Source organism: Argentina anserina, chromosome 3 (assembly GCF_933775445.1).
Source record: "Argentina anserina chromosome 3, drPotAnse1.1, whole genome shotgun sequence".
NCBI lineage: Eukaryota > Viridiplantae > Streptophyta > Magnoliopsida > Rosales > Rosaceae > Argentina > Argentina anserina.
Genome location: NC_065874.1, coordinates 22,082,530 through 22,108,324, shown reverse-complemented (window position 1 = coordinate 22,108,324; position 25,795 = coordinate 22,082,530). Strand labels below are relative to the sequence as shown.

Here is a 25,795-nt window from a genome sequence, read left to right as displayed (position 1 = left end):
ATAGGAACTAGGCCACGGTCCGCAATTGTGTCCGTCTCTGAATCGAAAATGAAGGGGAAGAAAGGATCCTCCTCTTCTTCTGATCTAGGTGAAGAGTTTAAGATTGAATTGCTAGGAGACGATTTGAAATCTAAGGGTCTACTCAAGCTAGAGTCTTGTAAGTGTTTGAGTGCTTGAATTCAATCTTTGAGCTCTTGTGTTTTCTTAGATATTTTGGACATGCATAGTTCCTGTAACACGAAAGTTAAAGGGTTAGCATTGAAGTATACACAATGAAGACATGAAATCGTGCCCTTCATTAGTCATATACATGGCACACTTATGGAAGAGGCACGGCAACTATGATGTCATGTTACAAAGAGTTAATTCATAAGTTCTTTTTTTCATTTCAATGATTGAACGATCGATTGATTCTAAGTTGTAAACCGAGGTGGACGTGCAGCCTAAATATGGATGCCTAGACACAAGATCAAGTCTTTGTTTCAGAAGGCCGTGTAGCTCAATTAGAGATAGTGAACATGGTAGGACTCATTTGTTGAACTACGGAGAGCGAACTCCCTATCGACTCCATCACCGAGATGCATGTCAGTAAATAGTTCTCTGAGATCCAACTTTGGTCCATGCACCAGGATAATAAAATAGCGTGCCCCTTACTCAGCTGAACTTAACCTTGGGTGTTAGACAAATCTCCAAGTGTTAATAAAAACTGCCCTCGAACTCATGCAAACCCAAGAGCTAGCATGAAGGGTTAAAGCAAATATTAACAAAAGGGACTTTACCTATTCTGTTCGATTTACAACCTACAACAATCATTCACTCAAGCATCAAAACAACAACCTAAGATATATTTATTATATGTCCAACGAAAAAAGATAAGAATATACAAATGTACAATATAAACAGTGAATTCGAAATTAAAAGTTAAGAATCCATCTTTTTGGATCCCCGACAATGGCGTTATTTGATCGGTTCGATTACTCGACATCAATATTAACCATGTAAGCATTGTTAGTAGTATAAAGTAAGATGGTATTGTTCACAAACCGGGGATCCACCAAGGCATAGAATCACAAACATGTAACAACGAATTCATAAGAGTTTAATGAATTTGATAGTTTCAGATCGGTTACTAACATAAATAAAACCTAAACTAATATATACATGTGATCGATCAACACTTACACAAACCATCACCAAAACAATTCATATACAAATAACGAAACAAGTTCTAATCCTCCTCTAAGAATCATGATGAGACATCATCATGGATTACTAAGGTTGGATCATGCAATTAGGGTTCTAAGAAGTAACCTAAACTCATAGATACTTAACACAATCGACTCTTCCCAAGCAGTCTTAATTGAAATCTAACATACTTATCCTACTATGTAATTCCAACACCATGCATATTGAATTGATTAAGCATGTCACCTACTTAACTCAACAATCATACAATTTCGAAACTTACATAGAAAAGATAAACATGTTCATAGCATAAGTCTTTAATCCAACAACCTAAATATCATGCTACAAGAGTATACATAACATATAGATATCGAAATCATTCAAAGACATATCACGGAAGAAACCTAAATTCATAAAACCAAAACTTGAAATTGCAACTTTATATAAATCGAATCAAGTAGCTATTTCATAGACAAAATCGAAATAAGTTTACAATACATAAATCGCATACACAACCAAGAACAAGAAAAACCAAAAACTGAAATAAACAAAGAGAGTATCATGGTTACACTTTATCAATAAAGTAATCCTACAAAGTGTAGCCGTGGCTTTCTAAGGGGATTGACTTATTCACAAGCGTGCTTCGAAGCTAAAGATGATGGAAGAATGATGGAATCGGTTTTAGGATTTCTTGGAAGGGTCAATATGAAATTCGGTAGAGTTTTGGCTAGTATGTGCGCAAGGTTGATGATGATCAAAACAATGAGGCCGTGCCTTTATATATAGGAGTCAATATAGCCTTCATGCCGTCTCAATTAGGAGATAGAATCAGATTGGGAAGCTGAAATCTTCTTTGATATGGACTTTGATTCGTGTACTCCAAATCCAACTTGATGTAGGACACCAAATCCGATTGAGAAATAATTAAGGCTGCACAACATCTCTCCTTATTTAACTAGGAAATGGCTAGGCCGGCCTCTTCTCTCCTTATCCAACTCGGACATGAATCCCTTGTCTCACTAGGAATGCATCACGACATCACTACTCCTTGTCCAAATATGATTTGTCTTTTCTGAAAAGAAATCGACGATTAAGGAATAGGAAAGAATGAAAATAGGAAAGTAGAGTCCTAGTCGAGTAAGGAATCCTAGCTCAATAAGGATTCTAACACTTAGCATAATTTTATCATCAAAACATCCAAATTCGGCATAGCTCTACTAACATATAAATAACAAATATGAACCTAAAACAATTAAATAAGAAGTAACAAAGCATAAGAATAAGACATATATACATTAAGAACGTCATACTATGTGCTCCTATCAACAACCCCAAAAAGCATAATAGCCCGTTTTAGGAGAAAAATGGTTGAAGTCACTAGAAAGAAAAATGTTCATGGCTATCATTTGAAAATAATTAAAGAACCAGTATTCAAAGCAGAGAAACTATTGGCTTTCAAGCATAAGATTGTTATGGATAATGTTCTACAAGCTTTCTATGAAGAAGATGAAGAACATATGTTGAGAAGCCTCAATGCCCTAACATAAGAATTGTATGGTGTCTATGCAAAAGAAAAAGAAAAAGAAAAATAAAAAGAAAAAGAAAAAGAAAAGGAAAAAGAAAATTGGAAGGAAGGTTGTGCAATGATCAAGTATTTAGAGGGTCCTGAAAGCGCACGTGTTCCCATTTCAGCACTAAAGGAATTAGCTTGGTGGGAATTTCACTACAAAATCGAAAACGGTAAAATACTTCCTTCGACCTTATCAATAGTTTCCCACTCATATTATGGGAGATATTTTGTAGATGCTCAAGCTGAACACCCTCAGAAGCAGAAGTTATGGCTCATTGAGAATGGATTTGTGCACAATCTTTGGACCAAGTGAAACGAATACCTAGAGGGTTTTCTAGAGTTCATAACTCAGGCAGTAAAGAATATTCGTCCAGATGGATGCATTCTGAAATTGAAATTCATTTTCTGCCCCTCCAGAATGGGAAGTGTTCAAGGTTATAAAAAACGCTAGGCGTTAATCGGGCGGACAGTTGAAAACCAGCGCCCAGAGGATTAATCGTGGATTAATCAGATTTGTACTTTTGTATATATTTTAAATTTTTAATAACAAATAATTATATGAATACAATTAAAATAAGAATATAATGCATGAAATTAATGTAAAAAATATATATAATGTCTAGAATACTGAAAATATTCTTAATCCTTAATCCTTAGAAATGTTCAACAATATTGATCTAATGATCTTAGCCTCTTAGGAAAAAAAGAAATACAATTCAACAACAATGAACTTAGGAAAATCAATAATATGAAACACAATTCACCAACCCTTTGGAAAATAAGAAAAATAATTCAAACAACGGGAATGTATTTTTGCAAGCATAATCCCTCGGAGCTCATCATATTCTTCTTCTCCATATCATTCAAGTATTTCTTTTGTATCCGAATCAAACTCAAAATTCAAAACTAAAAAAAAAAGTCTAGCCGCCCAGGATCCGCCGAGCCGCCTAGGCGGGCAAAAATCGTCCAGCCGCCTAACATCGCCGTTTAGCCCAAAATCGCGGAGGCCAGGGGTCTCCGGGTGCCTAGGCGGCCCTAAGCGGCGATTTTTAGAACATTGGAAGTGTTAGACGGATGCAAAAATTACATCTCTCCATTTCACTATGTGAGAATTATTCAAGATCCGATCAGGAATTCAAGAAATTCAGAAAAAAAAAAATGGCAATCGCAACAATAGCATTCCGTGGATGAAAGCCATGTCCATTATGTGAATCAAAAACATGGTTCAAAGGGATTATGAGTCTAGTCTTTTAGCCAGTGGAGAAAAAATCGTAGTCACATGCTACAATCATCCTTCACTAGATGCATGTGATTTCTTCTCTGCTATCATGAGAAATGAAATAGATGGAACTCCAGAAACCACCGCCTAGCTAAAGAAAGTGGAGAAAGAGCAAGGATACATGATTCCTTATCTTTTTCCCTATGACTCAGATCTAGATGAAAAGGAAGACACATAGCAAGAAAGCGACCATGAGGGCCAAGATTCTTTGGCAGATTATGATTACGCAGATGAGGAATATTACAATGTCACGAAAATAATGGAAAAATAAGCCAAACAAAGAATGTGAGCTGCCGACACATCCAAACAAAGAATGTGAGCTGCCGACGCATTCAAACAAAAAACGTCTTTTTCTACTTTTGTGAAATAGTTTGTCGACACATAATAACAACCAGCTTTAGAAAATGAGAAGATTCTTTGTCGTTCATTTTTGAAAGCGAGTTTTGTTCGATGCTTAGAGTCTAAGCTCTATATAAGAAAAGTGAGCTTCTTTGGGAAGAGAGAGGTTGGAAGAAAACAAAAAACAGAAGATTGTGGCATAGTCCAGAAAGAAAGAGTGTCATTTTACTAAGTGTTCTAAGAATAAGAGTGTATAATATAGCTTAAGTGTGAGTGTACTTATTACTTTGTTAAATATTCCTCTACTATATAAATCTGGTGTGGAGTGACTTTTTCTCAAGTAAGTTTGTATTTATATTTATCATGAGTAACTAAACAACTTTAGTTGTTTACCTAAGAGGAAGACTCTGAGTTTAATATTTGTATTTATGTTGAATAAATGAATTATATCTAGTGCCCTAAAATCCGTCGCAAAAGTATTTAATTTTGCATGAAATTTTCTATCCTTGCATATGCACATTTAGTCAAATTTATATTTTTCATCTATATTCATTCTGCTTTATTATAACCTAGTTTTATTGCTTTTTCTAGAACATCAGTGATTCCCCCAAAAAGAAAGTAACTGTTTAGACAAGGATGTTAATTAAGTGAAAATGATTGACATGTTTAATGCTAGTTTATAGGAATATAAATATAAGTTCATAATAGAGCAGTAATAAATTTTTTACTATCTGGATTTTACCTTTTTATCACTATTCACGGTATTGTGCATTGGTACTGTTCAACACTTTTAGTACTGTTCATACTCATTATGTGAATACTGTTCATACTTACTATGTAATACTGTTCATACTTACTATGTAATACTGTTCATACTTACTATTAACGTTGCATGCTATAGAGCACTGTAGTTATACACGCTACATAAGTACTTAAAAATGCAGCACGCATGCACCCATATCTGTAAACCCAATATGTATGTGAAAACAACAATTCTAGTTATACACACCCATCCACAACAAATCTAGTTATTAGTTGGAAAATTGAAGATGGAAATCTTCACATGCATTAGAGCCTCTATTTTGCTTGCCTTAGGTTTGTGCACACATATACAGAAGGGAAGGGGAGGATGAGAGTATCATGCTCATAATAATGGTCACATTTATTTCCTTCACTTTCCCACCTACCTGTTTGAACTAACCTAATCTTGAGTCACACAGCGAAGTGAGCATACCCCATTAACTCCGTCGTCATCTTTCTCTTCCCTCATTCATATCTCATGCAACCTTGGCCTCTTTGATAATATATATTACCAGCCAGCATTCATATTTTTCAGTTGTTTGTTGTCTGTTAATTAGTGTGAGTTAGTTAGCTTCAACTATATTGCATGGACATTTCTCCAAATCTTTCTTCTTAGTCCTCTTTCTCCAAGTTCCCATTTTATTTTGGGATTAAGGGTCTTTTAGTTAGCTGATCATTGATCCTAAATTAATCTGGTATGGAGATAGAGTCTATGAGAGGCGGTGGAAGTGGAGGAGGAAGAGGTGCTTACTTGGTCTGGGAAGATCTAAGCGTGGTGATACCAAATTTCAAGAACAATGCCCCAACAAGGAGGTTGCTCAATGGTCTTAGTGGGTTCGCTGAGCCTGGTAGGATCATGGCTATTATGGGTCCTTCTGGCTCTGGGAAATCAACACTCCTTGATACTCTAGCAGGTTGGTCATCTTTCTCTCTCTCCTTCTCTCATCTCAATGAACACTGCATATGTAGTTACTATGGATTACTGATTCACCTGAGGGATTTGATTGATCAATTTTGGTGCTTTTGTGAAAGTTTTGCAATGCAATAATACTGTTAATTCTAATTCAAGGACAACCGAATTTTCATTTGTCCTTGGAAAGTTATTTGGGATAAGGTTACAAGTTACAACACAGAATTAAGGAGAATTAAGGAGTGGTTTTAGTGTTTAATTGTTTATCATCACTTTTGGTGCTACTCATTGCAAACAATACGATTTAATCAAAGGAGCTCCCAGGTTTTCTGGAATGGTTTTGGGACTGAGCTTTAAATCATGACGATTTCTTATCAGAAAATGTAGAATCCATTGCAGTCCCAATTTTCCTGTCTCTGTAAGTTAAAAAAAACATTAACAAAAAATTAAAAAATGTTCTTATTTTATTGGTCAACAATTAGTAATCTTCTGGGAAATTGACACCTTTTCCAGAAATCATGTGCCTTTTAGATAAATTTTTGGATTCAGATGTTGAAATAACAAGAACAACTAGTAATCCTACCTATTCCTGGTTTTGTCCAATACAAGAGTTGAGGCAATACTTTTGTTCCCCCCACATTTATGCCACTGCCAACAAGATCCACCTATGAGCAATCAATTAGATTACACAAGTAGAAGTATTTCTATCCAAACAAGGCACAGTTTGACTGACTGGTAAAAATTCTTTCACCAATTCCACCAAATCTGTTGCCTAATTAGACGATTCTTTTTCAATTCATTTATGATGGGAATGTAAACAGAGAGACAGGAAGACAAAATTAAATGGCTAGTGTAATTATCAGGGACCATTCCTATATGCTAACATGGGCTTCTGAGCTGCCCATTTTAATGGTTAATTAAGGTGGCATTTGGCCAGCTTCAAATTTTTTTAGGATCATCTTTTCTATTTCTGATTGAATATGATTGCTACTATTTCCAACTGTCATAAACTGGTTATAACTTTCTTCTAATTTTGTGGTACTGAAACAGGTAGACTGTCCAGAAATGTGGTCATGACTGGAAGTATACTATTTAATGGGAAGAAGAAACGACTAGCCTATGGTGCTGTTGTAAGTAACTCCCAATTTGCTCTCGTTGAGAGTTGAACTCAAGACCTCCCGCTTACTAAACGGGTGCTCTAACCAACTGAGCTACGAGAACTAGATGGTAAATTTCCTTTTTTTTTACTATTACAACTCTTTATTAACTTTTAACTATGTGCAATTCCAGGCTTATGTGACACAAGAGGATGTGTTGTTAGGAACGTTGACAGTGAGAGAAACCATTACATACTCAGCATACTTGAGGCTTCCTAGTAGTTTTAGCAGAGAAGAGATCAAGAGTATTGTGGAGGGTACAATCAATGAAATGGGCCTCCTCGACTGTGCTGACCGTTCAGTTGGAAACTGGCACTTAAGAGGCATTAGTGGTGGTGAGAAGAAACGAGTGAGCATTGCACTTGAAATTCTGACAAGGCCTCGCATATTGTTCCTTGATGAACCTACTAGTGGTCTGGATAGTGCCTCAGCTTTCTTTGTTATTCAAACACTCCGAAGCATTGCTCGTGATGGAAGAACGGTTATTTCATCAGTTCACCAGCCAAGTAGTGAAGTATTTGCTCTCTTTGATGACCTCTTCTTACTATCTGGTGGTGAAACTGTTTATTTTGGAGATGCAAAGACAGCTATAGATGTAAGATGGCAAATCTAGCTTTGAATCTCTATTCATATTTTTATTCAGGGTGATTCTTGTTAATTTCAATTTTCGTGTTGTAGTTCTTTGCTGAAGCAGGTGTCCCATGTCCTAGTAGAAGGAATCCCTCTGATCACTTCCTCCGCTGCATAAACTCAGACTTTGACGTTGTAACTGCCACACTGAAAGGATCTCAAAGAATTCGTGTAAGCATTATTTCGAAAGCGCCAACTGTTGATCACCACCACCTATAACTTTCCATGTTCCAACTGAAATAATAACCAGTAATTATCTTCTGTGATTCTCATTATTAACTTCATAGTTTAGATAGTAACAATGAATTATCATGAACAAGAATCCACAATTTTTTAGAGATATTATCTAATAACCTGATTCTGTTAGAATGAAATTACTCTGTCACTTTCTACCTCAGTTGCCACCAATACAATGCAATTAGTTTTCTGGTTTCTTTTCCTTTCTTTCATTGGTACGCTCATTTTTCTGTTCAATATTTTCTGTATTTTCTTTCCATATACTAAGTAAATTTTGTTATTGACTTGTATTAGGATGTCCCAACATCAGCAGACCCCCTCATGAATTTGGAAACATCAGAGATCAAAGCCAGGCTTGTTGAGAAATACAGGCGCTCAAACTATGCACATAAGGCGAAAGCTAGGATGCAGGAAATATCAGCAATTGTAAGTCACAATAATTCATTTCCTGATGTTGAATTTAGAAGACCTTATCTAAATGCAATCCCTTGATTCTGCATGTTTCCTGCTATAAAAAAATCAAACTTTGATGCTGTGTTTTGTAAAAGAAAAAAAAATGTTCATTTTGTTCTAAATGAAAGTGATATCAGAATTGTTGCGGATATAATTTTTTTTATAATTCCTTCAATGACCTACTCATGAAATGCCGATATGGCAGTTTTTGCAATAATGTTAATTTCGCTTTAGCAAACTTTGTCTTACAATAAAAGGCCAGGCATTATAATTGACTTCTAATAGTTATGACACTATCATAATTATAAGTGTATATGAACTACTCCATATGCTGCAGGAAGATCATGTAATCGACATCAAAAGTGGTAGTCAAGCAGGCTGGTGGAGGCAACTTTCAACCTTGCTCCGAAGATCCACTTTGAATATGTCTAGAGATGTGGGTTATTATTGGTTAAGGATATGCATCTATATATTCGTATCAGTATGTGTTGGTACTATTTTTTTCCATGTTGGCACTGGCTATACTGCCATCTTTGCCCGGGCAGCCTGTGGTGCATTCATAACAGGCTTCATGACATTCATGTCCATTGGAGGTTTCCCATCCTTTATAGAAGAAATGAAGGTAGGCTAATATAGACACAGGAATACTTGCATACTTACTCTAGGCTTTAAATTTCTCATACTTTCTTTTATTCTTTTAACAGGTATTTTATAGAGAAAGGCTCAATGGGTACTATGGAGTTTCAGTGTTTATTATATCCAACTTCCTCTCTTCATTCCCATTCTTGGTTGCAATTACTTTAACTACTGGGACCATCACTTACTATTTAGTGAGATTTCGGACGGAATTTTCTCATTATGTTTACTTCAGTCTCAACATATTTCTCTGCATATCGGTGATAGAGAGTCTCATGATGGTTGTAGCTTCTCTGGTTCCCAACTTCCTCATGGGAATCATAACAGGAGCTGGAATCATGGTAAGTATATATGTATCAATTAAAAAATTTATTTTATTTCTGTTTCTGTTTCCATGAAGTTTAAGAATCCTTTTCCAACTGAATGGTTGTGTATGCAGGGCATCCTGATGATGACTTCCGGTTTCTTCCGCTTACTGCCGGATCTTCCCAAGCCATTCTGGCGCTACCCGATTTCATTTCTCAGTTATGGCTCATGGTCAATACAGGTAATTCCTTCTGAATCACATATTTGTAAATATTCTTCCACAAGGACCATATCAGCGGGGTCTAATTTAACATATAATGTATTAGTCTGATAATTTGTTAAAATGATCTGACAGGGAGCCTATAAGAACGACTTCCTTGGCCTTGAGTTCGAGCCTATGATACCTGGTGATCCGAAATTGTCAGGCGAGTATGTGGTCCAACATACATTTGGTATTCCACTGGGGCATTCCAAGTGGTGGGACTTGGTTGCTATTGTTGCTATTCTTGTGTCATACAGAGTCCTGTTTTTCCTTATACTCAAGTTCAAGGAGAGTGCATCACCAGTGTTTCGGACACTATATGCAAAGAGAACCCTACACCATCTTGACAAACGGCCTTCCTTCAGAAAGAAGCCATCTTTCCCTTCCAACAGGCACCAACCTCTTCACTCACTATCTTCTCAAGAAGGTCTTAACTCGCCACTCAATTAGTAGCAGCACATGCTGAGAGGTTTGTATGCAACAATATATGCGTTTACTTTGAAGGATTACTCCTTCAAACATGGAGTTTATGTAATTAGTCACTTTTGCTTAGGAAAGTTCATTCTGAACAAAATAGGAAGTTTCTGTTGGAGTTTTATTTGCAGAAACTTTTAATATATTTTTAATTGATATGATTGATATCATACAAGGAATAACACAACGCATTGGATATTCACTGATTTATAAATGGAAATGATTATATCTGCTATCCATGTACAAGCTTATAAGGAGCCCCCACAACTCTCTCTCTCTCTCTCTCTCTCTCTCTCTCTCTCATTGATGATTCTTTGAAGTATGGAGCCTGTGGTTCCAAAACTGATAGTTAGTAGTCCTTTGTCTAGTTGTTTACTATGAGCCTTTTTTAGATATGGACCATAGGCTCCATCACAAAAGATCAAACCAACCAAAGTACCAAACTTGTCCTTGGCACCAACCACTTATATAAACATAGATGTATCTTAGTTTCCAAGTCTTTCTTTGTTTCTGTGTATATAACTTCTCTTTCTATCACTCATAACATCTTTTCAAGCTTCTCAGCCACCCCACCACACCCCACCATGTCCAGATTATGCCATATGATATTTCTCATATGGGTCCTTTTGACAGTCAAGTATTTTATGGGTCTTGGCTCTGCTTCTGCTTCATGGTGCCAAGACCACCACTTTTTCCCGCATCCCAGTAGACATTATCAGCAGAAAACAGATAGGTTCTGGGAGTTCAATGAGCAAACCAAGAGCTGGGTTGAAGTTCAATTGCCTTATGATCTGATCTCTTGTGTTAATGATAACTGTACTGTAGTGGCTTCTATTGGTTCAAAAACCAGTGAGCTAGAAGAAGACCCTGTAGTAAGTCAATCTGAAGATGTTCCAAGATTCAACGAGAGCTTGAAAAACAAAGTGGATCATGGCTGTGATAAGGAGGAAGCTTTGCCTCTGAGGAAGAGAGTTTCATTGACCAAAATGAATGATGCATCAATCTGGATCACTGGTCAAAGTGGGTCTATCTATGAGAGATTTTGGAATGGGGTACAGTGGGTCATAGCCCCCCATGATTTACCAATATCTGGAGCTCATGCAATCTCTATCTTCTTATTCAATCACACAATTTTTGCTCTATCTGAAGCAGGAATTCTCTATCAGGTACCAATTCCATAATCCAACAGATGCTCACATATTTGATGAATATGATATAACCTTGTCATCTTCATGAATACTATTCAAATATACCTTGTTGTGTTGTTAGTAATCTTCTTACTACTTCTTTACAAAATTTGATGAGGCTGGGAGGGGGATCAATCTTCATACATGAACTTAATTAGAAAATATTTGATCAAAATAATTTCAAAAGGTGCCTGCAGTTGAAAATTTTCTTTCTTTAAAGTCCATCACCACAAACTATTTGATCAACTAGCTATGTCGTATGTCATAAGAAAACTTAATAATAAGTCATTCTTGTTACAAAAAATAATAATAATAATTTGAAGTGTCACCAACTCATGATGACAATCTTCAATTGACCATTCACCCTTATCATATTGGGCATCTTATATATTCAGTTGAGTTTTAATACTTTACTTTTCAGATGCAACTCAGTGAGAGCTCGCAGCCTATTTGGGTAGAATTCGCACCTACACTCAGTCAAAACACAGATAAAGAAGGAGAACAAAGTTCTATAATCCTAATTAAGTCTGGGGTTGTTTCATATGATCAAAAGTGAGTATACTGAACTGATAAGAAATGCTTAACTGAATTCCTTCACTGCAAAAGTTTTCAGAAATATATGTCCTTATAACTCCTTCATTTTGCTGCATTGCCTTCCAGGAGAGTATATTTCTGCACAAAAAGTGGGAGTCTATTAGAACTTAGAGAAATTGAACCTCCAAGGTAAGAATCACATATATACAGACAAGAACAAGCATCACACCCAAGGCCAAGTCTTTAGGTTTGAATTTCAGTATATATACTGTAGATGATGGGGAGACTCTAATTTCACTTGGACATTTGTGGCTTTGTGCTATGGACATAGAGCAGATGGGTAAATCATGGACAACCACCTGGTGCAGATGTTGCAGCTATAGCCAATGGTGCTAGTATTAGAGAAGATGTAATTTATACCATCAGGTAATTTCTCTTTACTATGTCTGGATGCATATTTTCAGTACTCAAAATATTGTGAAGTCATTGAAAATTGATATACCCTTCAATGATCACTTCATGAGCACTATAATGGCCTGAATATTTTAGTCTCATACTACAATTTTGAAAAGCAGCATAACATGAAATTGTAAAGTGCAGTTCTGCAGGTGATCTTTACGAATACGACAGGAGGTCTAAACCATCTTGGAAAAAGCATGTATGGAGAGAAGAATCAGCCCAAGATGCTTCCATAATGCCAGTGACCGGGAGTACATTGCATGGCTTGAATGGAGATCATTCTATATCACTGTTTCTACTAACAAAGGTACTTCATGTTCTGACACCTATCATTTCCAAGTTTCAAGACAGATCTGAGTCAGATTGATCGAGATGATATGATTGACAAAGAATGTGTGTAGATACGAAAACAAAATCAAGGAGAGTATGATGTGGTACTTTAATGAAAGCTCCATAACGATCTGGGAATGACTCATGATTCACAAGTATAAAATTACTGACAACTATCAATCAAGTAGTAAACCTCAGGATGATCAACTGTTTTGATATTGAATATCCAAAATAATTTTTACCTTGAGATTGGACTACAAGACATGCTCACACTAAGCAATGATAGCAGAAAATTTTACACAGGACTGCTGTAAATTTAGTGGTACGTTCTTAAAGTTACTTCAAGTCATCAACTTGAACCAAAACCACATACCCTTAATAGTCTGGTACCATTGGCTTCTTATTATTTTTAAATTTTTGACACAACTCTCACAATATTTTGCACATAAGCAGGGTGGTAAACTGGTAGAGAGACGATTACACCAAAGGAAGTGGAAATGGGTAGTTTTCGGAAGTCCAAAGGATCAATACCTGACATCCATAACACCAGTGCTGCACGATGATTCCAATGAGAAAAGATTTTCACTTTTCTTCACTACATCTACCGGATCTGTTTTTGAATATCAGATACCAAAACAATCAGGTGAGTGCAGATAAAAAGTTGTTAATTACTGAAAAAAAATCTGTATCATGCACCCTCACAACTTTCTCTCATTTAATTCCACTAGCTTTGTTGATGACACGCTAGAGCTGGGATTCTTCCCCACTTATTTTGTTCAAGAAAAATACCACATAACTATCTGCATACTGTATCATATTCCTTGCACCAATTCCTATATAACAGACTTACCCATGAACTTCCAAATTTTATTCTTCAATTTGGCTGATAAACTAGTTTCAACTCAAAACTCAACCTTAATCTAATCTTCTGGTTGACTCATGCTAATATGGTCCTTCAAAGGTTGCAAGGAGGGTATGGCCTATATGAAGGTACACACCTTTAATTGTATAATATCTTCACATCAATGTAGGAATAGCTCAAGAGAACCAGAGTCCAGAAGCATGGGTGAGCCATATGCACCCCTTACATGCTAAAGTTGCCAGAGGTCTTGCTGCTGTACAAATTCAGCATGGCAGAATTTTATTCCCATTGGATGATGCAAGACTTGCAGAACTGCATCTACCTGGCTTAGGTGGTGAACTCTCAGGTCCATCTCATCAAGTAATGTTCCGAAAGAAAGCTACAGTCAAGTATGTATGGTCAATACTAGATGCCCCAGAGACTGAAGGTTGGAATGCAGAGTACTGCACAGAACAGCGAGGACCCACAAATTGCATCACAGGGATAAAAGATGAGCAAAATGATCTTGAAATTGCAAGAACAGTGACAAGAAAGCGAAAAGGAAGTCGGTCACAGCAGCAGCATTACTTAATCCCAGGGCCATCAGGTACTGGCCTAGCAAAATCTTTAGAAGAACACAATTTACCAGACAACTGGATTAACTCGAATTACCATTTGAGAGCGATGCATGGAGGCAGATCATTTTTCCTTATAACAGATGGTGGTTTTACCTTTGAGTATCTTTATACTGAAAACGTATGGATATGGCTGAGGCATGAGCACTCAACAGCTATTAAAGGTGCAGTAGGAAACTACAATGGTAGCTTGTATGTTGTTGACACTAATGGAGGTTTGTTCTTAAGGGAAAGGAGTGACAGTGAGCTAGCATGGATCAACTGCAGTTCCTCGAGGAAAGGAAGGCAAGTTGTTGGAGGCCCTCCATGGGATGCAATAATTCCGGGTAGATCTATGACAGCAGATGATGCACTCTTTCTTGTGAGCAGAATTGGGAGACTACTTCAGTTCACTGTAAGTTTGAAGGTTCAGTCACCTTAAATTACACTGCGCCTGAATGTCGCTAGATAATTATCTCAAGTGCAATGCCTTACACAATGATAACACTGAAGCAAGAATAACATAAATTCATAATTGCCCTTCTATGCATGGAATCGTAAATTTTGTTCAGAGAAGTATTATATACTGAGTTCACTCGAGTATAAGTACTTCTGACATTAGAAAGAGATACAAGCCTAGAAGTAAAAGAAAGAAAACAGGGTTTACCTTTGAGTAGAATTTTTTATGTAGAATTAGAAATGCTCCGCTTGGCTACAAACTGACTGATCTTCTGTAGGTTGCCTTGAGGAAATTCAAATGGAAAGACTGCAGAAACCCGCGGAATACCAAAATTGCATCAATAGTTGATCAGGAACTGTTCAGGGAAAATATAGTGTTTGTCTTTGGGAGGAATGGTCGACTATACCAGTACAACAAAGTGACTGAATTGTGGCATGAGCATTTCCAGTCTCGGCATTTGATTTTATCAAGACTACCTGGAACTGCAATGCGGCCATCATTGCTTTCACTAACAGGTTCATTGTTCATGCTATCGGTAGATGGAGGACTAGTAGAATATCACTGGAATCCAATGGATGGATGGAGCTGGGTGGAACATGGAACTCCACATAAAGTTGTGACATTAGTTGGTTCACCAGGTCCATCCCTAGAAGGTAATCAACTGTTTCTTATTGGATCAAATGGAAATGTTTATCTGAGGTATATGGATCAGATGACATGGAAGTGGAAAAACTGTGGATTCCCAAAAATGGGATATTCAATTGCTGAAGATGGTAGACAAAAGGAAAGAAATAACAAGGAGCAAAAGTTCTGCACCAATGAAGATCTTGCAGCTACTTCAAGGAAGGATTCTGAAAACGTTAACCACCTAAGCAGTGACTGTAATCCAGAGGTTAGTAACAAGCTGCAGTGAATCAGTAATGGCTTTACTGCATGATGTGAAGTTAATGATCTTTGGCTTAATCTAATGCAGGTGGCACCGATACGACCAATTCTGTTTGCTCAGGATTTAGTAATCTTTGAGCTGAAAGATGGCAGAGTAAGATCATCTCTACCTGGTTTTAATCAATTTCCTGATAGACTCACAGTAATCTACAAATATTAATTTTAGTTTTACTCCACAGTTAGCTGAAATACGACGAATTGAAGGCGCAAATTGGCAATGGTCCCGAATCATAGGCACTCCAACGAGCTTATGCACAGAAAGTTACTGGACAGCTTTGGCATCATGAAAGAAAACAGCAACAGTAAATATCACATGACAATACATATAAAGCCATATATACTAATATACACGCACGCACGCACACACACACACGAGCATGAGAAACTCCAAAGCTAACAACTAACTTCATAGAACGAGGCTTCGCCACCTTAATCTTGTACAGAGAAGACAGAATAATACTCTAGGCATCATGGAAAAAAGTCTCTTTGCTAAAGTTGAGCAAAACCTATAGATGATCATCTGAGTGATCTGACAGCTGTAATCAAACACATGAATAACTAATAGATGCATACCATATACAGTATTCAATGGTTTATTGATATTACATTACCTGAACTTTACCCTACCAATTCTATTAATTCAACACCAACAATGGTTGTCTTGTTGTATACTGCCTTTTTGTTTTAACGAAAAGCTGTTTCTTTTCAAAAAAGAAAACGAAAACCACCAAGAATGGTATGCAACCGTGCGAGGCAATGCAAAGTCGTTCAAATCAATCAACCCATTACCCATTCCATTTTTTCTGTTGTTGATGATGATTCACATAGCGTTAATGTGTTATGGAATGTTTGTAATTGATTTTGTTTTCTAGATGTAGGACCGAATGGCAGCCCTCAAGACAATAGTAATACTGAAATTACATAATACAAGGGCGGACATAGAACTTTAACTGCAAATTGCAGCAATTCAACAGAGAAAACCTCGACATCACAGCAGATTCTCAACTAAATAATTGATGTATTCTATCAAACACCAAATAGCAAAGAGCGCAATATTGACAACTCCATTTGCTTTACAATTATGGTGAATTGGGAAAATAAAGCTCACTCGGAGCCATGAGTTTCTAATTCAAATAGTTTCCCCATTATGTTGCCACCAAACATAAAATCCGATGACTCTAGATTTCATTTTGCCACTAAGAGGCAGCGACCAATTGACAAAACAAGGTACTCGTTGTTGTCCTAAGGAAAACATTGCACGCAATGTGCTTAGAACAAGACAATGCTCACCCCTACCTCTCAAAAACTTGAAAAAAAAATATAAAAACAAAAAATGCATAGAACATAAACCATGAAGCTTTGGATATGATTCAAGCTCAATTTATTTACAAGCAAATTACAGCCGCCACCAACCAAAATATGTGTCAGGATAACTCACATACAGTGGTCACCACCCCAACTCTCACCAACTAGTATGAAATAAAACTCAACACACTTAATGTCTAAAGAGAGACATAAACAAATATTGAATAATAATGAAATGATAACTACCCAGATTGGCCATAACTCATGAACCAAGACCCAAGATAAGTCCAAAAAAGGGAACACACCACGGCAAGACTAAAAGATGACCTTCCTGAATTCTTCAATTGCACCACCATCCCTACCAAACCACCACCTCCATTGAGTCATTACTGTCATCGCACCACCGATTGATCGAGCCGAATGCTTGCGTTCAAAGTAGAGGTCATATTCCGGCCAAAGCAGTCGCGTAATCGCGATTTCGTTGCCGAAAATAAGCCCCCCACCCCCCCCCCCCCCCCCCCCGGCCAGGCCTTGACTCTCCTTAACCGTCCCCCACCATCGATTTTGAATTGACACAGTCGCAACCCTTTTCATCATTGTAACATATCTCAAATCCAAGCCAGAGGATTCTAGAGAAGAAATGAGAGGCTTGACAAACATGTCCCGTCCATCGATGATGTCGTTACGATGTGTCGCCGGACAGAGAAGAAAAAGTTGGTTGGGGTGCAAGCAATGACTAAAATATCGGTAATTACGGAAATATCGAGCATTCAAAAAATGGAAATTTCGATGGAAATATCGGGAAAATATCGATCTTGAAAAATAATTGAAAAAATTGATGGAAATTTTGGATGTAATTTTGAGAGATGTTTCTTTAATCAATTGTCTACTATATTTCATAAGAAAATATTGTATAATTTTTAGTCTATAAGGAGTTGTAGTGATTTGAGATAAAACAACCATCGAGAATTCGTAAAAATTGATTTTAAAGTATAAACATCTTATTGACTTGAAAAGAATATAGTGAATGATGCATTGTTGAGCTTCTCTCATAAATTCATCATCAATTTATATGACAGTAGGTAAGTGGAAGAAAAATCTTAAGAATAACAAATGAAATAGTAGTAGTGCAACAATGCATTACATCTTTTTATGTATTCATAGCATAGTAAAGTTAACAAAGGAAAGAAATTAAAAATTAGCTAACAATGACTTTTAGTTGAATAATAAGGAAGGGAAAAAGAAACTAGTAAAATTAGTTGGGATTAGACAATTTACCAAATTTTATTTGTAAGATGATATATATCATAATAATTGCACAGAAGAACAATAACATAATTTGGTTGAGATGGTAAGGTCATTGGGTGCCTAACCCAGTAATTAGGGGTTCGATTCTCCTCAAAAGCATATTTGAATTTTAATTTGTGGTGGCGACACGTGGCGGAACGTGCTTATATCGTGATATTTTCTAATAATTTTGAAATTATTGCCGAAATGTCAACGATAATTTCGATTTTTCAGTCCTTGGGTGCAAGTGCGTGGAGGCGCTTCTTTTCATCTCTAGGGTTTTTTTATTTATTTATTATTTAGTTGATGAATAGATATGACACTATAAGCATATAGTGTTTGTAAATGACTCTATTGAGTTTAAGTTATTTATGAAGTTATGTATTTTTCTTGAAAAAAAAAAGATTTGGTAATGCCGGAATAGCATTAAGTTTGGTAACACCAGGATAGCCTAGCTTTATTCAATCACCTACAATTCCACGCCAAAACGAATAAAGCTAGGAAGGTGTGAGACGTGCTAACTACCTAATACGAAACCCTAGAATTTTTTTTATTTTTCTTTTCTTGAAATTATAAGTACATGAACTAATATGTAAGCTAGAATATGTTTTTTTTAGGGCAAACCAATATGTTTTGTAGATATTTATGTGCCCGGAATAGCCAGTACATACTTCTCCGCTATGTCAAAGTATCAGACAAGAGGTTATGAGTCGAAACTCAAAGCTAGCATGCGAAATATAACTATTATTTGGTAGTAAGCTCAAATCTGAAGAAAAAAAAAGTTAGCCTATTTTATGACTGATACAAGAATAACAACAGACAACATACTAATCTAAATCTTTTCTTTTTCCTAGGGCCTGGATTATGACCTTCAGCAAGATCGAAATTGAACACATAGAGCGAAGGCCTCGTTCTTGAACCTCAAACTACGACGAAGCTTCCAAATCTGATGAAACTTGAGCTGCAGATCCTTGATCTCCACCAGCTCAGCATTGAGAGTTTTGACTAAGAGAAAGGTATTGGTTTCAAGCAGTGGATCCTTCGACGGATCCATGAACGACACATCATGATGTCTCCACTAAGATTGGGCAAACCTAGCAGCAACCTCCTCAAGGCTCGACATGGTGAACAATGGAAGGGAATAGGTGATTGTGGGCAGAGGAAAGATACTTGTGAGAGAGCAAAATAGAAGAGATAGATTGAATAAAGTTAAGGTTTGCGAAACCTTATAAGGGGAGCGGCTACTAGGGTTTTGCTCATATTATTAGACTTTTTTGGATATAGATCAGCTACAATATGTTAACCTGGCTAAGACATGCTGTAAATTAAACCAGAGTACATACTCTTTCCTCGGACTACGGACTACGGTCTACTCGATTCCTATATCTCCTGTGAGATCAAGTACTGATGATTGCTCGATTACTCGACATCAATATTTAACCCTGAACACATCATAGTAGTATAAAGCAAGAGGGTATCGTTCACAAACCGGGGATCCAGCCAGGGCTTAGGATCACAATACTTACACGAATTCATAAAGGTTTTAAGGTTTGATATAGATTTTGGATTGAATCATAAAAACAGTAAATAAAACCTAAGCTAATATATACATGTGATCAACCAACCAACACATAAACAATTACCAAAACAAATCATACAAAGGAAATCGAAACAAGTTCTATGTCCATTCTTAGAATCATGCCGAGACTATGTAATGAACAACCAAGGATGGATCATGCAATTAGGGTCCTAAGCAGTAACCTAAACACATAGACACTTAACACATTCGATTCATTCCAAGCGGTCTTAATCGAAATCTAACATACTTATCCTACCATGCAATTTCAAAGCCACGCATATTGAATTCATTAAGCATGTCACCTACTTAACCCCCAATCATGCAATTTCGAAAATCACATAGAAAAGAATAAACATGTTCATAGCATAAGTCATAAATCCAACAATCTAAATATCATGCTACAAGCGTATACATAACATATAGATATCGAAATCATTCAATAACAAGGCACGGCAGAAACCAAAATCATAGAACTAAAAACCTAAAATCGCATCTTTATATAATTTGAAACAAGTAACTATTTCATAGACAAAATTGAAACAAGTTTACTCTACACAAATCGCATGCTTCATCCAAGGACAAGAATAAAACCAAAACCGAAATTAAACAAGGAGTGAATCATGGTTACACTTTATAAATCAAGCAATCCACAAGTGTAGCCGAGACTTCTATGGATGAAACCTTCCTCACAAGCGTGCTTGAAGGCTATTGATAGGTGGGGAATGATGGAATCAGTTTTAGGATTTCTTGGAAGGGTGAAGGATGAATTCGGCAGAGCTATGGCTTGTGTTTGTGTATAGGGCTGATGATCATGCTGAATGGAGAGGCCGGCCTCTATATATAGAGGTCTAGGAAGCCTTCTTGCTGTGCTAAAAGGAAATAGAATCCAATTGGGAAACTGAAATCCTCTTTGTTATGGATTTGGTTTATGTACTCCATATCCAACTTGATGTAGGAAACCAAGTCCAATAGGGAGATCACCAATAGGCTGCACGGCAACAATCTTGGTCCAACTAGGAGTAGCTAGGCCGGCCTCCTCTTCTCCTTCTTCAACTCGAATATGATTTCCGTGTTCAACTAGGAATGCAACTCGGCAACTCTTCTTTCTTTCCAAATATGATTTGTCTTTCCTGAAAAGAAATCGTCGATTAAGAAATAGGAAAGAATGAAAATAGGAAAGTATAGTCCTAGTCGAGTAAGGAATCCTAGCTCAATCAGGAGTTCTAACACTTAGCACAATTTCATCATCAAATCATCTAAATTCGAAATAGCTCTACCTAGAACATACATATGACAAATATGAACCTAAAACAACTAAATAAGAAGTAACAAAGCATAAGAATAGGGCATATATACATTAAGAACGTCACACTTTGTGCTCCTATCAACAACCCCACACTTAGACTTTGCTAGTCCCTTAGCAAACACTAAAAACGAAAATCAAGACATAAAACGAAAATCAAAACACTAAAGCTAACGACACAACACCTAATGCCTTCAACTTTTTGTCTCAGAGATCTTCAAACTCACAGCATCAAGAATAACACTCAATCGAAATAGATACGATGAATTCAATGGTTAATAAACATGAAATTTCGTTTAACAAGTAAGACATGGCAGAAACAAAGGTGATTTTAAGCTCGACATGTTCAAAACAAGTTCAAATTCAACTCACATAGGATATGCACTCCAAATCTTTTCTCTCAAGAACATGGCATATGCTTAAAAGCTTTTCACACACAAGAGTTATAAACATAATGAAAATCGAAAACCTCATGAAAGATACCAATCATATGCACAAATGAACCCAAACCATAAGCTTACTTATGAAACAAACTCCACAAATCAAGAGCTACTCATTTTAAGAATCATGCGGATCTTTAGAAAAGGGATAGGTTAGGCTCGGCATGGATATTATTTTAAGGGTAAAGGAATCACAAAGGTCATCCTCAAGAATTAGCAGAGCAAAACATCCACCTTATGTCGCCATACTCCATAAAACAAGGGCCAAATTTCATCATGTTGGACCCATTCTTCACTATAAACATTGTGAAAACGAACAAAGGCTAAAGTATAACATTATTGAGCCTTCAACAAATACATCAAAACTCCAAATTCACATAAACAAGTATGTATGCCGAGATCTTTCATCATTATTTTCTCTTTCATTTTTTCCTTTTCTTGCCGTGTATATGAATGTTTTCTTTCTTCTTCTTTTCACACGGCATCAATACATTTTTTTTCTTTTCATACTCTTTTCACGGCATAACATACATACAATAGCATAACCCCACACTTGAATCAAATCATCACTCCATATTACATCCAAGAATCGGCTCTGCCAAGCCTCAAAGACAAGGTAGAGATATAACTATACTAAGCAAGGATATAACATGTTGGTAATGAAAGAAAAGGCTTAACGTAGGCTCAAAGGGGTTAATACTAAGGTGTCCCAAACAGGGCTCAAATAAGGATATACGGCTTTTTGGCGTAAGTGGTGAAAATCCTAAAAAGATCCAACAATCCTTTTCAAAATCAGAGTATGTTATGACATAAAGCTTTGAAAGTTTCACAACGTAAGTTCTAGCATTCTCTAGTTCATTGCAATTCTATGGCACATGAATTGATCAAAATAGATATAATGAGGTTATAAAGCCAAGAAACGATAGAATAACTCTCCAACGAAAGGCACATATATATGGCTCGAATCTCACTTAGGTTACATGAATTCAAACAAGTAAAGAACATGCTCATTATGTGCCTAAGTTTCAAAATCCTCATCTACTACATGTTCGTACAAAATCTACACATCGATTAACCATCAAATAACAATGAATTTCATTCCAATATCATGCTCATCTATCAACTATAACTTCAAAGATCAACTCATCCTAGACAGTTAAAGGCATACCTAGGACTCAAAACAAAACAACTTAACTACTTAAAAATCGAAAAACAAACTCAAAAATTCAAACTAAAAATCGAAAATCAAAACACAAAATTGAAACACATAAGCATCAAACAATAGAATACAACGAATGATGTATACCCCACCCCACACTTAAAACTTACATTGCCCTCAATGTACAATATGATAAGCAACGAAAATTAAAAAGAGATAAGGGATAGAAAATGCAAACACTCGTTGATGGCTCCTTCATTGGCTTAAGTTTAGAGTCTATAGCCTAGACTTCTTCATTTGCATCCACTAAAAGAATACGACATGGTCATCCTCTTCATCAGAAGATATGATCATGATGTCGTCATTATCCTCCTCATCTTCACTCGAGTCCGAATCACTGCTCTTATAGCTCGAATCAACTTCTTCCTTCAAACTCGGATCTTCTTCTTCCTCTTCCTCTTCTTCATTGACACGGCTGTAAGACTCCCCCTCTTCAATTGTAAGTTCCTTGCTCTTTTCCTTAGAGCTAGCACGAATCTCCTCCACAAGATCCTTTAACTCCCTATGCGATTTTGCCAAATCCAAAATCGATTGTTGCATTTCATTCATCATCTTGTCTCGGTGGTGCTCCGCTCTTGTAGGTGTAGTCTTAACTCTAGCCGGTCTACCTTTCTTCTTCATGCCAACTAGAGGTTTCAAATGGTCTCTAGTGTTCCCATACTCCCTAGCTTTCCTTCCATCCATCTCCACTCCAAAGAACCGAGAAGTACCACTCACCCTAGAGCATGACGTCGAAACCAAACTATCCCTTCTTTCTCCAAGTGCTCCAATATGCATGATCCTATCTCCTACCTCAAGATTCATGAAGCCTCTTGGTGAAAACGAATCAATATACTCTTGATAATCCCTTAACAGACCTTGGTAGAAAGTACTAGTCAATGCATGTTGGTTCATGTCATGGTCTAACGGTGCTACTATTTCTTGAAATCTCTTTAAGTACTTGTGATAGGGCTCATCATCTTCTTGTCTGCATGCTTGAATCATCTCTCTCATCCTTGCTCTTCTTGCCGTGAGCAAGAACTCCTCGAGGAATGCTTCTTTAAGCTCATCCCATGATCGGATGGAATTTTCAGGAATAGAGTGCAACCATTCTCTTGCTTTGTCAACTAGAGTGAAAGGAAACACCTCAAGATACAATAACTCCAAGTCTCCACGTTCCATGGATTGAATAACTTGTTGCACCTTCGACTCAAAAAGAAATATATGGACATCAGCCTTCTCAATCTTAAACCCTCTAAAGAGCGGCATGGTCTTTAGAATCTTGTATGTGACCTCCATACGATTATGATTATGCTTAAGAGCCGGCAACACAATGCACCTAGGATGAAACGCAGGGCTATCCCTCTCTGGAAACATATTGTCTACACGAAACGCAAACACCTCCATTGCGCACTTGAAAATCTTCTTGTGAATTGAGTGAACCGAATGTGGTAGTCTTCCTCTCCTTCTTATGAACTTGTGAATGGTTGGAAAAAGAATGAATAATGTTGTACCCGTGCTCTCTATATATACAGCAATCTTAATCCTTTTCCATGAGGTAGAAAGAAACCTACAAGGACATAGAAACTTTCTCCCATTCCCACTTGGAATCCAAGTCCGAATGGGACTTCTCCATTGATAACACACGGCATGGCTTCTCCTACTTCAACTATGATTTCTTTTCACAGCAACTTCCTTCTCCTAACTCACCTAGGAATCCATCTCTCCCTCTACTTTGGAAATCCCAATCCGGATGGAAATCTCCTTCTTGATGACACACGCACGCTTTCCTTGTTTGACTAGGAGTGTCATGGCCACTCCTCTCCTAGTCCAACTAGGAATTGATCTTGTCATCATATTATTTACTCTATGGATCCATTAAGAATCGGTGGTAGCTTCAACCTATTGAGAAATTTACACACAAGCAAGAACATTAGTTGAAACTAATCCACATGAGTTAGAAAACTTACCTTATCATGCACGGCATGAACAACTTGGGACAAGGACACGGCATCCTTGTCATTGGAAGGTACGGCCTTCTTCGTGGGGTGGCATGAGAGTGTCGAACTCTCTCACTTCTTCGCATAAAAGAATACAAAAATCATACAAGAAAGATACAAGGTTTCGTTGAAAAATCATACAAGAAACATACAAGGTTTGGTTTCAAAAAAAAAAAAATTTCACAAAAGTCTTTCAATCAATTACATACTTTACATTCCTAAGTCATTCAAACAATTAAATGATCGATTGATTCTAAGTTGTAAACCAAGGTGGACGTGCGGCCTAAGTATGGATGTCTAGACACAAGTTTGAATCGTTGTTTCAGAAGGCCGGATAGCTAATTCAGAGATAGTGAACATGGTAGGACTCATTTGTTGAACTACGGAGGGCAAGCCCTCTATCGACTCCATCACCGAGATGTATGTCAGTCAATAGTTCTCTGAGATCCAATTTTGGTCCCATGCACCAGAGTAATGAAAAAGCGTGCCCCTTACTCAGCTAGAAACAAACTTGGGTGTTAGACAAATCTCCAAGTGTTAATAAAAGCCGCCCTCGACCTCATGCAAACTCGAGAGCTAGCATGAAGGGTTAAGGCTAATATTAACAAAAGGGACTTTACCTATTCCGTTCGATTTACAACCTACAACAATCATTCACTCAATCATCAAAGCAACATCCTATGATAAAATTACTATATGTTACAAGAAAATAAGATAAGAATATACAAATGTACAATATACACAATGAATTCGCATTAAAAGTTAGAGATCCATCTCTAATGGATCCCCGGCAACGGCGCCATTTGATGATTGCTCGATTACTCGACATCAATATTTAACCCTGAACACATCATAGTAGTATAAAGCAAGAGGGTATCGTTCACAAACCGGGGATCCAGCCAGGGCTTAGGATCACAATACTTACACGAATTCATAAAGGTTTTAAGGTTTGATATAGATTTTGGATTGAATCATAAAAACAGTAAATAAAACCTAAGCTAATATATACATGTGATCAACCAACCAACACATAAACAATTACCAAAACAAATCATACAAAGGAAATCGAAACAA

The 25,795-nt window shown here is 36.9% G+C and overlaps 2 protein-coding genes and 1 non-coding gene across 4 annotated transcripts; 2 read left to right on the top strand and 1 right to left on the bottom strand.

Annotated features, from left to right (window-relative positions):
• Positions 1–5,871: 5,871 nt before the first annotated feature.
• On the top strand, positions 5,872–10,216 carry LOC126786613 (ABC transporter G family member 15-like). Its single transcript, XM_050512480.1, has 9 exons — positions 5,872–6,088; positions 7,135–7,214; positions 7,375–7,836; positions 7,920–8,042; positions 8,403–8,534; positions 8,899–9,183; positions 9,266–9,538; positions 9,637–9,744; positions 9,859–10,216. The coding sequence occupies exons 1-9, from the start codon at positions 5,872–5,874 to the stop codon at positions 10,213–10,215; spliced, it is 2,037 nt and encodes a 678-aa protein (XP_050368437.1). The 3' UTR covers position 10,216.
• TRNAT-AGU (transfer RNA threonine (anticodon AGU)) lies at positions 7,232–7,305 on the bottom strand. Its single transcript has one exon. It is a non-coding gene; the product is annotated as a tRNA-Thr (tRNA).
• A 594-nt stretch (positions 10,217–10,810) lies between the features above and the next one.
• On the top strand, positions 10,811–16,225 carry LOC126787803 (uncharacterized). Of its 2 annotated transcripts, none has more exons than XM_050513709.1 (10): positions 10,811–11,405; positions 11,848–11,978; positions 12,087–12,149; positions 12,297–12,386; positions 12,561–12,726; positions 13,203–13,392; positions 13,781–14,619; positions 14,942–15,556; positions 15,638–15,703; positions 15,789–16,225. In XM_050513709.1, exons 1-10 carry the CDS (start codon positions 10,824–10,826, stop codon positions 15,894–15,896), a joined length of 2,850 nt encoding a protein of 949 aa, XP_050369666.1. In that variant the 5' UTR covers positions 10,811–10,823; the 3' UTR covers positions 15,897–16,225. The 2 variants fall into 2 exon arrangements, with proteins under 2 accessions (XP_050369666.1, XP_050369667.1); XM_050513710.1 differs by having other exon boundaries at positions 11,166–11,405; positions 11,859–11,978.
• Positions 16,226–25,795: the final 9,570 nt, after the last annotated feature.

Coding starts and splice junctions, on each gene's coding strand:
- LOC126786613 (XM_050512480.1), top strand. CDS start 5,872: ATGGAGATAGAGTCTATGAGAGGCGGTGGAAGTGGAGGAGGAAGAGGT. Junction 8,535..8,898: donor TGCAGGAAATATCAGCAATT/GTAAGTCACAAT, acceptor CATATGCTGCAG/GAAGATCATGTAATCGACAT. Junction 9,745..9,858: donor ATGGCTCATGGTCAATACAG/GTAATTCCTTCT, acceptor ATGATCTGACAG/GGAGCCTATAAGAACGACTT.
- LOC126787803 (XM_050513709.1), top strand. CDS start 10,824: ATGTCCAGATTATGCCATATGATATTTCTCATATGGGTCCTTTTGACA. Junction 11,979..12,086: donor GTTGTTTCATATGATCAAAA/GTGAGTATACTG, acceptor ATTGCCTTCCAG/GAGAGTATATTTCTGCACAA. Junction 12,727..13,202: donor CACTGTTTCTACTAACAAAG/GTACTTCATGTT, acceptor GCACATAAGCAG/GGTGGTAAACTGGTAGAGAG.